Source organism: Hirundo rustica, chromosome 5 (genome assembly GCF_015227805.2).
Source record: "Hirundo rustica isolate bHirRus1 chromosome 5, bHirRus1.pri.v3, whole genome shotgun sequence".
NCBI classification, from domain to species: domain Eukaryota; kingdom Metazoa; phylum Chordata; class Aves; order Passeriformes; family Hirundinidae; genus Hirundo; species Hirundo rustica.
Window position 1 is genome coordinate 56,724,733 of NC_053454.1, and position 12,933 is coordinate 56,737,665.

The 12,933-nt window shown below is 39.1% G+C and overlaps 1 protein-coding gene across 1 annotated transcript in view; it reads left to right on the forward strand.

Annotated features, from left to right (window-relative positions):
* The window catches only part of PTPN13 (protein tyrosine phosphatase non-receptor type 13), a 111,061-nt gene that overhangs the window by 63,402 nt on the left and 34,726 nt on the right, over window positions 1-12,933 (forward strand). The window contains exons 8-15 of the mRNA XM_040063863.2: window positions 899-994; window positions 2,622-2,721; window positions 9,053-9,272; window positions 10,218-10,292; window positions 10,402-10,576; window positions 10,792-10,945; window positions 11,080-11,218; window positions 11,658-11,810. Coding sequence (XP_039919797.1) covers window positions 899-994; window positions 2,622-2,721; window positions 9,053-9,272; window positions 10,218-10,292; window positions 10,402-10,576; window positions 10,792-10,945; window positions 11,080-11,218; window positions 11,658-11,810 — 1,112 coding nt within the window. The remainder of the gene's footprint in view (window positions 1-898; window positions 995-2,621; window positions 2,722-9,052; window positions 9,273-10,217; window positions 10,293-10,401; window positions 10,577-10,791; window positions 10,946-11,079; window positions 11,219-11,657; window positions 11,811-12,933) is intronic.

Sequence of the window (12,933 nt, forward strand, 5' to 3'; positions counted from 1 at the left end):
GTTTCCACAGCAGTTACATGTGTTTTTTCTGTATCACTGCTTTTGTTTTCAAAAACATTAACTATAATCAGATCAGAAACAGCCTTCTGCAAATAAGGACACCTGAGGTTTTTTGTCTCACTTTGACAGTGAAGCATTGGCATTCCCAAGATGTAGAGACACTTTTTTTGTGTGCGTGTGTTCTGCTTTTATGCACATTCTCTGGGTGGTTGGTGGCTTGTGCTTAGGAGAGTTCTGGGAGATGGTTGCAAATGTCAAGTACGTACCCCCTTCCATGGAGTCCTTTGCTCCAGTATGTTATTTACGTAATCCCCTGAGAGTAGGAACTGCCACTGCTGTATTGATTTCTCATCACATCAATTTAGCTGTTCTGGTTAATTAAATATCCTCTAGGGGCTTACTGATTGATTGTTAATCATATTTTGTGGATGTCAAAGATGAGCTGAATTATAATTTTCCAGTGCTTGCTTTATCTCTGTGGATATTTTTCTTTTTATGTTGTAAAGGAACCAGGGTCTGAGTTCTGGTGATGGCTTTTTACATGCAAGAGGTGCACACCGAATGTTTGCACCTATTTTGTTTGCAGGAGGGATCTGGTTTTGTCTTGAGTCTCAGTGGGGTTTTTTTAATACTAGTTTTAACTTGGAAGTGATGTTGAGGGAAGTTCAGAGGAGCTGGCTGTGTTGGGATAGCCAAAAGGGGACAGGCTGACCACAGAACCCTCAGGCCATGGGAACAGAATGGGACTGCACAGCATCCCCTGGGTGTTTGCTTTTAGTCCATAGCCACAGACAGACATTTTTAAATGGTTTGAAAATACTTTTAAAATTTCAAGCGTTTGTGTTTGATTTTTACATTATGACTGTTGCTTTCTACTTCTGATACTTTGATTTTTCAGAACCTTTGAGAAGGTACAAATCTTATCACAGCGATGTTTACAGTACTTCAAGTGAAAGTCCATCTGTTATTTCTTCAGAACCTGATTTCAGGCAAGGTAAGACCTATGTTTAAAAAACAACCAACCAACCAACCAAAAACCCAAAGAAACAAAAAAACTAAAGAAAAAGTTCAAGATGAGAACCAGACCCCAAAATCTTTTAGTAGGAGGCTTGGTAATAGTCCGGATACAAAGTTCTAAAATGAGGAAATTACAACGTCATGTACAGATCAGCATAATGTGCAGTCTGTTCAGAAATTAATTTGATATTTAGCACTTGGTAGGAAAAGCTGGAAATAGTTAACTTTTTATTAGGAGTGTTCTTTTTTTAAATTAGGTTCTAAAAAAAATAATGGAATTGTTGTTAGTGCACAGTAACATTGAGTTATAAAATCCTTATATGGGACCTTCATGGTATATCAGTGGGTTTTACTGTCAGGGTTAAGTGGTTTATAATTTATACGCCAAGGATTTTAATGTAATGCAAAAGTACTACATAGTGCAGGCTGTTTCTAAGATAATTTTTTAAGTAGATTCTATTAAATCAATCACTTGAAAAAGCAGGAGATGATACAAAGGATTGTTTGCTGATGCATGTCAGGAAGAATTATCTTTGCAGAATCATTATAAAAAGTAGAGACAAATAATTTGGTGAAAATTAGGAAACAAAACAATAGTTAGGAAGATGGAGTACAGCTGCACTATATGTATTCTGTATGCACAGAATTCCAGCCCAGCCTCCATGTACTCACTGCTCTCTCAACCTCCTTTGTCATTATCTGTCCTTGTGCTTACTGAGCCAGAAGCCTGAGGAGCAGTAACAACTGTTGAGGCTCCTGTAATTTCCCTTTGCTTGCTAGCAATTTGGAACAGACTGTTTATGCGTTCCAGTCCAAAGTTAACAGCTCCTAAGTTTGCCCAGGCAGGATAGATCTGCCTTCCATAGTAGTATATCTGGACTCGGGGAAATGACCGTCAGAAAGAACTGTTTCTAAATCAATGTGCTTTAGTGTGTTCTGCAAGAGCTCTCCAGCCAGCACTGTTTGCTGAGGGTACAGTAGTAAGAGGGGGAAGTGAAGTACTATGCAAAATCAAGCTCGAAGTGTAGCATCTACAGGTGCTGCTAGAGGAAGGTCTCCCAGTAAAAGCCGTAATTTTACGAAGAGAATCCCAGGTTAATATATTGCCAAAATGAATTAAAAAAACAACCTATAAATTATAATGAGAAGTCAGATTCCAGAGATAATGGTTAGAAGCTCAGGTACTGCTTTCTTAACTCCTTTTCTTGTGTACTGGATGCATAGTTAACTAGCTGCTCTTTCTGATCTGGAGTCGTTTTGTTTGATGTCTGCTGTGTGTTTGTGTCAACTCATGGCTGACAAAAAAGATGTGTCTGTGCAATTGTGTAGGGTTTTACTGTGATTTCTTTTAGGCCTTCCTTAGTATTTTTCTTCAAAGGACTATCAGCTACTTTTGTTGGGGTAAAACTGTAAGATAGCTCTGAAAACTGAAATCAGCTTCATAATGTTTTTTTGTTTGATACTGTAGTGCCACTGTGCAGAACACATGAATTTGATTCCTTCTGAGTAATCTCATATGACTGATAAATCGTTGAGTTTTAGATGGGATATCTGTGTGTGCTTTGCTGCCCAGTCAGGTATTAATTTGTCTTTTGGTTTGCTAGTGAGAAGAAATGAAGGTTTCAAGAGAGATGATGCCAGTGGTGTGTTATCAGGTGCTGATGATATCTCCACATCAAGTCAAACTAATTCTCAGAGAACAAGGTAAATCCTTTGAAAACAATGTGTCTTGGAGTGCTTTTTCTTTATCAAAGAATGTATTCTAAATCTGCAGGTGAAGTTTTTCACTCCCATCTCTGCTTCTGGTTAAGATTAAAAAAAAAGGCAATGCCATATTTGAGTGAAAATAGCATTTCAGAATTATATATTACATTCTGAAGTAAAAGTCTCATGATGCACTGTAATGTAGAGGTAAGTTGGGTGTCCGCATTCAGTTCCCGTCTTTAATGAAGACTGGGTTGAAATCTATCAGGTTTTTATAACTGTCAGAAGGTCAGGGGATATGTCCAGCTTGGAAATATTTAATATTATTTTAATTGTAAAAATTACTTTAATTGAAATTACTGATATTAATACAGATATATTTGAGGTTTTTTTCATTTAGTAAGGACATGGTGGCATGCTTATTTCCTTGAAATAAGTCAAAAGCCATACATTTGGTTTCCTTTTTTTTTAGCAAAATCTTAGCTCATGTTTTTGTGTTTGAATTAATGATTTTTAATACCTCAGCACTTACTAAACAGGCCAATTCAGTAACAGTTTATGCTTTTTGAAAATTACTTTGCTGTGCAGTGTATTCAAATATTGCAGCTGTGCAAGTTTCATTTTTTCAAATGCTATTCATCAATACAGCTTTAGAAAGTAGGTTCTGCTTCAAACATCACCTTAATACAGTATCTTTTTAGTACAGCAGAAGCATTCCTTGCCGTACCTGTTACATTTTGAGAATGGTTTCACTCTGAAGGTTTGAAAATTTTTATTTTCATTGACCTTTTGGATTTAAAAGTTTCTTCTGGTCTTCGCCAGATACCTAATCACGTTGGAATATTTTATCAAACTTATGCAGATAATTTTTGTAGCAAGGGGTAAAAAATAAAGGTACATCTCCTTCTTCCCCTCTTCCCTCATCACATCACAGCAACAAAGCCTTCCCTTGGCAGCTTTTTGCTTTGTATGCTGCAGATCAGGAGAAATATTGCTGCTGTGCTTGACAGTCTAGGATATTTATATGTTTTTGGCATATGTTGGTGGGGAATCCTGCTCTGTCCTATTAAAGAAACGTGGAAGTGTGTGAAGGTTGGACCTGTGTTGAGTGATGTGACACTGCTGGTGAATGTGTCCTCCATATTCACTTAAAGCTAAGGGTGATATCAGTAAATAAGGCTTAGAGCCATGCTTTGAGCATGGAGATGAAAATAAATGAGTGTCTGCTCCTTGCACTATCCTGTGTGCCAGAAATGGACCTGGGTAAGGCAGGCTCTCAAATGAACTGCAATCTCAGTGCAGGTGAGCGCAAGAAGAGTTCCCTAGAGGTTGTACAGCATTTGGTTACCTGGTTTGATAAATTGGTTTCCTTACTACCTGCATTTTGCCTGAGAAATGCAGTCATCCAAAAACCTATATATTGGCATTTCTGGAAGGAAAGAAGTATTTAGGTGCTGTTTAGCTGAGTCCACACAGTTTTGTTGTCAGGAATATGATACCTATGTAATGCTGTATATGTTACTAGTGCCCAAGCAGTCATGGGAATCCAGCCTGTCTTCACATAATATATGTGCTTTTATGGCAGACTTGCAAGGGTTACTGGTTTACATTCCATGTAACCCTGTTCCAGAACTCTACGTTTTTGCCTTGTGTTTCATGCTGTCTTAGCACCACACTAAAATGGCAAATCAGATTATTTTGCCACTGTCTGTACAGAAACAATATATAGCTTTCTTAACTTATTTCCCTTTTTTCCTTTTTCCTTTTTTTTTTTTTTTTTTGTGAAAACTGCTAAGTCAACCTTCATTCTGCGTTGCCTTGAACCCAGGAAATCGCCGGTTCAGCGCCGTAGTTATGCTTCCAAATAAACCGGCAGTAATTTGCGGACGCTGATAGAGAACTTTTGTTTCTATTTACAAAGTATTTCAGAAACAGAAAGTAGTATGTGGTATGCAAATGAGTCACACTGTAAATGAGTCGTTGTTGTAAATGAATCGGGCCTATTATGCAAGTGAAAATGCTGAGGTAAAGCAGTGCATAGTTTCTCATGGTTTGTTTCACATTATTTTATATTCCTCTGTTAAGACTGGTTCCTTTAATGGATGTAATTGGTATATGTGTGAAATCTGGTAGGAAAATATGTTTTGCAAGTACAGAATAGATTTTCCTGTTGTACTTAGCAACAGAATGAAATTTATGTGTAAAATGTAACTGTAGAGTATTTTTTAGGGTTTTTTTTAATCTGCTGTATCCTTTACCTCCACTCTGATATCACTGCATTAACACAAAAATGTCATGGTAGGGTACCACAGGTAGTTATTTACTGATTTTCATAATAGTTCACCCATTTTTATAGGTGAACACGTTTGTGTTTTTTAATTAATCTAACTACCAGACAGTATGTATATCCAAGATGAAAAAATAAGGCTGCCAGCTAGTTTTACTACCTTTTTTTGCAGACCTACTGAGAAAAAGGACAGCAGCCATAAGCAGGATTCAGTCCTATACTAATGCCTAGATTAGGCCTTCATTAATAATACAAGCTGAATAGAAAACAGTGTGCTCTCTCTGTCTTACTACAGCAGCTCCTAAAAATTCCAATGCTAACAAGTGTAAAAGGAATTCCATCCAAGATGGTAGTTAATTAAATGGGGGATTTCTAAGAAAATAACTTAATATTTTTATCCAGGACATTGCATATTGCTACTTTAAAACATCTTGTGCTGCAACACACCATGGCTTTTATAAGTTCAGGAACCTCAGGTCTTGAAGTAAAACTGGTGGTAACAAGTAGTTCCAAGGAGCAGGATCTCAGAGTTTACATGCTTTGGCTGGCTATTTGATTCCAAGGTTTGAGGAAGTATATGCACCTTAATCCATTACTTAAATTCCATCAGCACTTGGCAGCATGTTTCAGTGGCTCTCTTGCATTCAAGAGATACCATCTGTACTTCAGTACATAGTAATTTTACTGCTCTTGTGGCATATTCTTAGAACCAGTCTGTTTAATTATCCACAGAATTATCCTGATAAAATTGAGTTGTAAATCAAATAGGAGGATTTGGATTTGAGGGAGGTTCCCTTTAAAAGAAGCAGCAAAGCTGTTCAGAGTTGTCAGAAGGTGAAGATTGTGCTGCTTGGGTGGGCTGGGCTGGCCTGGCCTGGCCTGATGTTAAATTAGCAGAAGACATAGACATTGAGTATTACCCTTCTCGTGGTCTGTGACTGTTGTTATCCTTTAAGCTTCTTGGAATGCATTCCTTGTGGCAATGGCTTGTGTCTCGTTTCCTCTCTGCTTCTTGTATTTCCTTGGTTTTTTTCCTTTTTTCTTTTGTTTTCTTTTTCTTCCTTTACTATTTCTTCCTTTTTCTCTCTAGGAGCAGCAGCTGACATGGATCTCTTCCTTCTGTTGCCTTTTCCTTCCAGTAGATTTCATTTTCATATCCTTCCTACCTTACCAAAAGGCACCCATCTTTCTCAGTCTATTCCTGACCTTCCCACTGCACTAATCATTAGGGAATGCCTACCTGCTTCCCATCTTCCAACTTCCTTCTCTGATCCAATACCTGCTAATTTCTTGGTAAGTACACCAGGTGAAGAGGGAATTCACTTCCCTTTTTTTCTTTTCAAGCATCAGCCTTCCAAGTTCATGCTCCCCCTACCATCTGCAGGTTAATAAGCGGCTGTGAGATTCTGGTTTGCAGTCAGACCCTGATGAAAATACAGAGCAGCAGCCAAGTACTTGTCTGATGAGGCACCGCACAAAACACACTTCTGTGATGCTATCTGTGAGGAATGTAATTTAGACTCTGTCTTTTTCAGTAATAACACCTGCATATTCAGAACTTCACGAATGAGCTCTCCTGTACATTTCAACAGCATTTCCTTTTCTGCAGGAGAGTTGCATTCCTTCTCTTAGAACCTAAAGACTGAATCATGTTGCTCCCCCTAAAAACTGTCAGTCTGAACAAGCCAGAGTTAATTTTACTGACCCAGGATGCTGAAACATGCAGATTTATGTTTGGAGTTGTGCTTATGTACTAAGACAGGAAAATTTTTAAACACTTAGGTTTTTGAGCTTCCTCCATAGGCACCCCACACCCACCCCAATTTTCAGAGAAATGAATACGTGTCAAGATGTATTAGTACATGTCAGAGATGATAAAACCAACCGAATGATAACAATTTCTCATTGCTTCTGTTGGACAGGGCTGTATGTTTTCAAAAAGGCAAAATATTTTTCTGCAGTAGGTGTTCCCACAGTGGCAAGTTTTTAGATAGAGCCAGTTGGAGCATGTCTTTTTCAAATGTCTTTGATAATTCATAGATACTTATGTTCAGAAAGTGTTTGTTTTTGTTTTATTTCAGAGCCCATCCTTAGACCTTGATCTGAAGGGTGCTTGTGGGTGTGCTTAACTTAGGGTTTTGTCAATATTCCCATATATGTCGATCCTTACAAGTTTCCTCATGGTGAAAAGCTGAGCATGTGTTGGCAGGTCTGAGGCCTTTTCTCACTTGTTTGTCCTTTTAGGTGCATGTTATTCAGTCTTTTGTAGAAAAAAACCAGAGGATGGGGAAGGGGAAAAAAATCCTGTGAAAGCCCTGCACAGAGGAAAAGATAATAGGCTTACATTAATACGTTTGTTCCATAACTGCTCTGTATCTTCCCTGGAATTCCCTTTGAGGAACTTTAGCATTGTTCTCTTCTTATATTTAGCTCTTCTTATTTTAAGGCTGGTTTTGTATGCTTACCAATGACGCTTTTTTATTAAAAGTATCGGTATTCATTAGTAATGAATGTAAAAAATGAAGATGAAATTTGAAAACACATCCACCATTTTAGCATAGACAAGTGTACTGTCTTGGACAGGTGCACTTTTCTCTTAATTTATTAACAGATTTGTCACTCATCAAAGATACCTTTAGGTTCTCCCAGGACGTAGGTATATAAATTTAATATATTTTTTTTTAAGTCTGTATATTACCTTACTACAAAAGGCCCTGTGTCACTCAGTGCAGAATTACTCTGTATTTATGTATATTTCTAAACCTGACTGCAATGTTACACAGGCTTCTAAACATTTTCTTTGCTTTTCCGTGTTTTTCATTACTCGGTTTGGGTGGTCTGCTTAACACTCAGTTTAGAATTGCCAAAAAATGGGCTTTTATCCTGAAAGCCACCTTAGTTTCCCCTGTCCATTTTTGTTTAAGAATTGCCTCTGTATGTTAAATCAACAGGGAGAGAACATTGCTTTTTGTTGGCTTAGGATTTCTACAGAAGGCTCAATGGTTTTTGTTTAGCTTGGGGTTTGAAGTTGTTCTTCTGTAAGCATGGGACAGAGAGAAGGAGAATGGAAGTTGGTTTTATTTTTCTTGGATTTCTCACTCGTTCACATTTCCTAACCAGCTATTTTATTTTTCAAATTAAAAAAAGGCTTTTATTTACGCAAACAGGGTGTGAATTTCTTTCCTTATGTAAAGAATAAGACTGATAGGATGTTTGGGATCAATACATGCAGAAAAGAAATTGCAGATATGTTGCTGTGGGTTTTTTTTAAATACTGATGCATTGTTTGTTTTTCTCATTTTTCTCCTTCAGATTCTGAATTTAGACTCTAATTTAGTCATTGGGGTGACTGTATATCAGCCAGGCTGTTCTTGGGAATAAAAAAATTTTAAAATCAAACAAAAAAACAATACTATTTTCAGCAAAATAAGATTATGGAAACATTAGTGTATGATATTTAGAATACTTTAGTGTATAGGATATTATTGCATAAACATTTTTGTGTAAATATTTCAAGCTGTTCTGCTTCTCAGGAGAAATCAGGGAATAAATATCAGGCCCACGCAAACAGAAAGTGTTAAAGCAATATCTACTTAGAGAAAGTACACTATTATTTCAGTTTTTTCCCTTAATGGCATGTTTTTGAGCACGCCTTTTTCACAGTTCCCACACTAACAGAGAAATTAAGATATTTGCGAAGCGCTAATACTTTTTTCTTCTTTTCCTTGCGCATCTACTAATTTTGCACTGATTCACTGCGTTTGTGGCGTTGAGCATTTTTTCAGACCGCAGCTGAGCCTTTATTTTCACGTGAATAAATGAGGCAGCTCTGCAGGCAGCTGCAGAAACCTGGTGCGCTCGCTTCTTTTCTGCAGTGATGGATTGCAGCACGGAGGTAACCTCCTGGCTGCTGAGTAAATGTGTTTAATGGAGGATTTGATGACCGGTGTCTGTGCTCTGTGCCTCCGCTTGGGGATGTGCCTAAAGCAGCAGAATGTCTCAGGCACGCCTGCTAATCTGTCCTCCCCTCTGACTGTCCTGCAGGCAGCATGAAGCACCATTTGAAGGCAAACTGATAAGTCAAGAGGTGATGCTGAAGCGCCAGGAAGAAGAAATGATGCAGCTGCAAGCCAGGATGGCTCTGAGGCAGTCCCGGCCTAACCTCTACCCCGGGGATGCAATCAGAGCCTCAGTGCTGGACATCACCAGAGACCCGCTGAGGGAAATAGCCCTGGAGACAGCCATGACCCAGAGAAAACTGAGGGTAATGCCCTGAGCTCGGGTGAACTCTTGTTTTCATTGAAACAGAGCAGTGCCTTGACTGAAACTCTGGTACGTGGGATTCATAAAGCGGGCCCTGTAATAAACAGTCATCAGCAGATGAAATGCCAGGTGTGTGGGCTTGGCCTGCTTTCGCAGGGTAAACCTTCTGAGATTTTGTGGCATTAGTGGCTACAGAGCCTAAAGTGGCATCAAGAGATGCTAAAACAGACAGCAAGGCTCGACAATTGCATCAATTAAACAGTATAGCATCCTAACAAAGGTAAGGCACAGGTTTTCTCCTCTATTCTGTGGTGTTTTCTGCTACTTCATTTCTCTTCATGGAATGTGGATGTGCCCTGCCAGCATCAGAGGTTATTAAATGAACAAGCTGGGAAGGTAAAGAGAGAGAGGATTCATTTGGCTCATAAGTTCACCCAAATCCCTGTGCAAATCCCCTTTGCTTTCCCAGCTGTTTTGGTATGTGGATGAAATACAGAATTACACACAAAGAGGGAGACAGAGGTTTATAGGTAAACAGTGTCTGATGTGTAGAATGATGGCTTGATGCCCTCTGCTGCTACTTTCCATGAACTGGATATTTTATTTTATTTTATTTTTTTAAGTAAGGGTGGGAAAACTTGAAACAAGACTCAGGAACTTGCTGCCCTAATACAGGATAATAATTCCTGTATCTGTCTCCAGTCCATCACATTAAGATAAGTTAGTTCATGTAGGCTTTAACTAAGCAGATTGGTTCCCCTCCTTGTTCCCCAACCCTTAAGAAGTTTTTGTGATATGTTTTGCATGTAGTACAGTGTAGGTAGCAGGCAATTGCCAAATTTTAGCCTTTGGTCCCTCTTTTGCATTTGTAGGGCAGGAGTTAACTGTGCCTCAGCCTGTTGTTCCAGCAACACAGTGTTCATTCATACTCTTTTGTGATTTGCAGAATTTCTTTGGCCCAGAGTTTGTGAAAATGACCATTGAGCCATTCATCTCCTTGGATCTACCCAAGTCTATCTTGGTAAGAAAGGGGCTGTTCAGCCATCTGTGGCAGGGGAAGTATGTTAAACCAACTAATGTGTTTCTATCACAAGTGTCAATGTTGAGAGATTTCATTTCACAAAATGCAGACTAAGAAAGGCAAGAGCGATGACACCAGGCGAAAAGTAAACGTGATGCTTCTGAGTGGGCAGAAGCTGGAGCTGACCTGTGATACCAAAACAATATGTAAAGATGTCTTTGATATGGTTGTTGCCCATATTGGCTTGGTGGAGCATCACTTCTTTGGACTGGCTACTTTAAGAGGTAAGAATAACAGCTAAATTATTTCTTCTGCCCTTTTTCTGTATTCTCTTTAGGAGATATTGTGCTTAGTACTTAAGTCTTTGTTAGTCAGTGGAAAACTTTGCTGTTTGATGCCCAATTTCAGAGTTAGAAATCTGGTCTTTATCCTCCATCTGGTGCAAGTTACCTGGTTTTCATGCTTTTGCCCTTGTGCTTCTATTTCATGTTTGTGACAGACAATGAGTTTTTCTTCGTGGATCCTGACATAAAGCTAAGTAAAGTAGCTCCAGAAGGATGGAAAGAAGAACCAAAGAAGAAGAACAAACCTCCTGTCAACTTCACTCTGTTTTTTCGCATAAAGTTTTTTGTGGATGATGTCAGTCTCATACAGTGAGTGTATGAAATTTTTTATAGCCCTTTAAGCCCTAAATTTATGTACAGAAATTGAGTATTAATCAGTACTGGAGTACCAAAGGTGGCGTGTGGGGGTTTTTTCATGGTTTTGTTCCGTGTTCCTGTTCTAGGCACACGCTGACCTGTCACCAGTACTACCTGCAGTTGCGGAAGGACATCCTAGAAGACAGGATGCACTGTGATGATGAGACAGCCTTATTATTAGCATCCCTAGCTCTCCAGGCTGAGTATGGAGATTACCAGGCAGAGGTACATCATCAATTTCACCTTTGATCTTGTTGAACTGTGATCTTGCTGCTTCATTAAAGACTGGACTGTGATCTGCCACACGTGCTCTGCAGCTCTGCCCCAGACTGGAAGCTCAGCTGATCTGCTCTTGGCAGGTTTTACTGTGAGCAGGCATTCCTAAAGTCTAATAATGTCAGTTGCAGAACCCAGTGCAAGATCTGGGTGTTAAAGTCTTTTTATTTTTTCCAGTGGTAATAGAATCAGGCTTGAATATGGAGAAACTGATATGAAATTAAGCTGTGGGTCAAGATGGAGATTGTGATTCCCTCCCCTTACTCAGAATCGTGTGATCCTCTGAAGTTGTAATGTACAGTTGTTTGTAAAAATGAATGTTTGTGCTTTGGCTGTGCTCATAGGGCAGTATGTGGAGATGCCATCACAAAAATGTTTTGTGTTGCAGGTGCACGGCTTGTCCTATTTCAGACTAGAACACTATGTCCCTGCAAGAGTGATGGAGAAACTGGATCTGTCCTACATCAAGGAGGAGCTGCCAAAACTGCACAGCACTTACGTGGGTGCCTCTGAAAAAGAGACAGAGTTAGAATTTCTGAAGGTAAGTGGGCAGCACTTGGCTTCCTTCATCTGTGGCTTAAGAATTCCCTTGTTGCAACATGGGTGCATGGACTTCAAGTGAAAGCACAGTAAAACAACTCAGGCTCTGAATAACACTGAAAGGATGAAAGCTGAAAAGATTCTACCCAGAAGACACATCATAACAAGCCAAAAGAAATTGTAGCAGAAGGGAAGTTCTCTTACTCTTCTCCAATCAGTAGTCTTAGCTCAAGCTAGCTAAAAGCAACTACTGATCCTGTGTTTGCTCTAAGGGAATCTGTGTTTATGAGGCAGCACACCCTGTATTCCCTATGTCTTCTGTGCTTTTTGTAGAGGGGGAAAAGCCTGTAAATTACAAAAAAAAAAAAAAAAAAGAAAAAGTTACAGCTGATACTGTGTGTGATGCTTGGTATGAAGCAAGCCAGAAGTACTGCCAAGGATAAATTTTTGTGCAGATTCTATGTAAGGTGATAGGAAAGCCATTATCCACAGATGTATTTGGATTATTCTGAAAGGACCCATTGAGAAATCTAATTACGGTGTTTGCTCATGGGATAATAATCAGGTTCTCCCTTGATCAAAATGAGTTCAGGGAGCAAAGGATTGCTGTTGAAACACCAAATAACCAATGCACTGTAATTCCACAGCCACACTGCAGTTCCACCGTCTCTGAGCATGTGATGGAAGAGGCACTCAGCTGACTTTGTCCATTCCAAGTCTGTTGCTCGTTTTACAGAAGTGTTCTTGTAACTTAGCCACAGAGAACAAAGTAGGGGATGTGATCCTAGCTAAAACCTAGCCTAACTGCAGGGAAGAGTTAGATTCCCTCGTTTGATTCATTCCAACAGTTGCAGTACTGAAGAGACAACAGGGCTGAATAACTGGGAGTGCAAAGTGATTGAAACTGCATATGATACCCTAATATGATCACTGAATTGCAGTGTTAATTTAATTCTAGTTTTAAAAAATGTGTGAAGAACAAGTGCATCTGCTTAGTTAGAGTTCCTTGCTAACAACTGCTTTGTGCAAATTTGATTTATTCACATGTGTTCTCTGTTTGTGCTTTCCCTGTTTGATTTTAATAAACATTGAGTTCATTTGCTGTAGCCTGGCAGGTCAAGTGG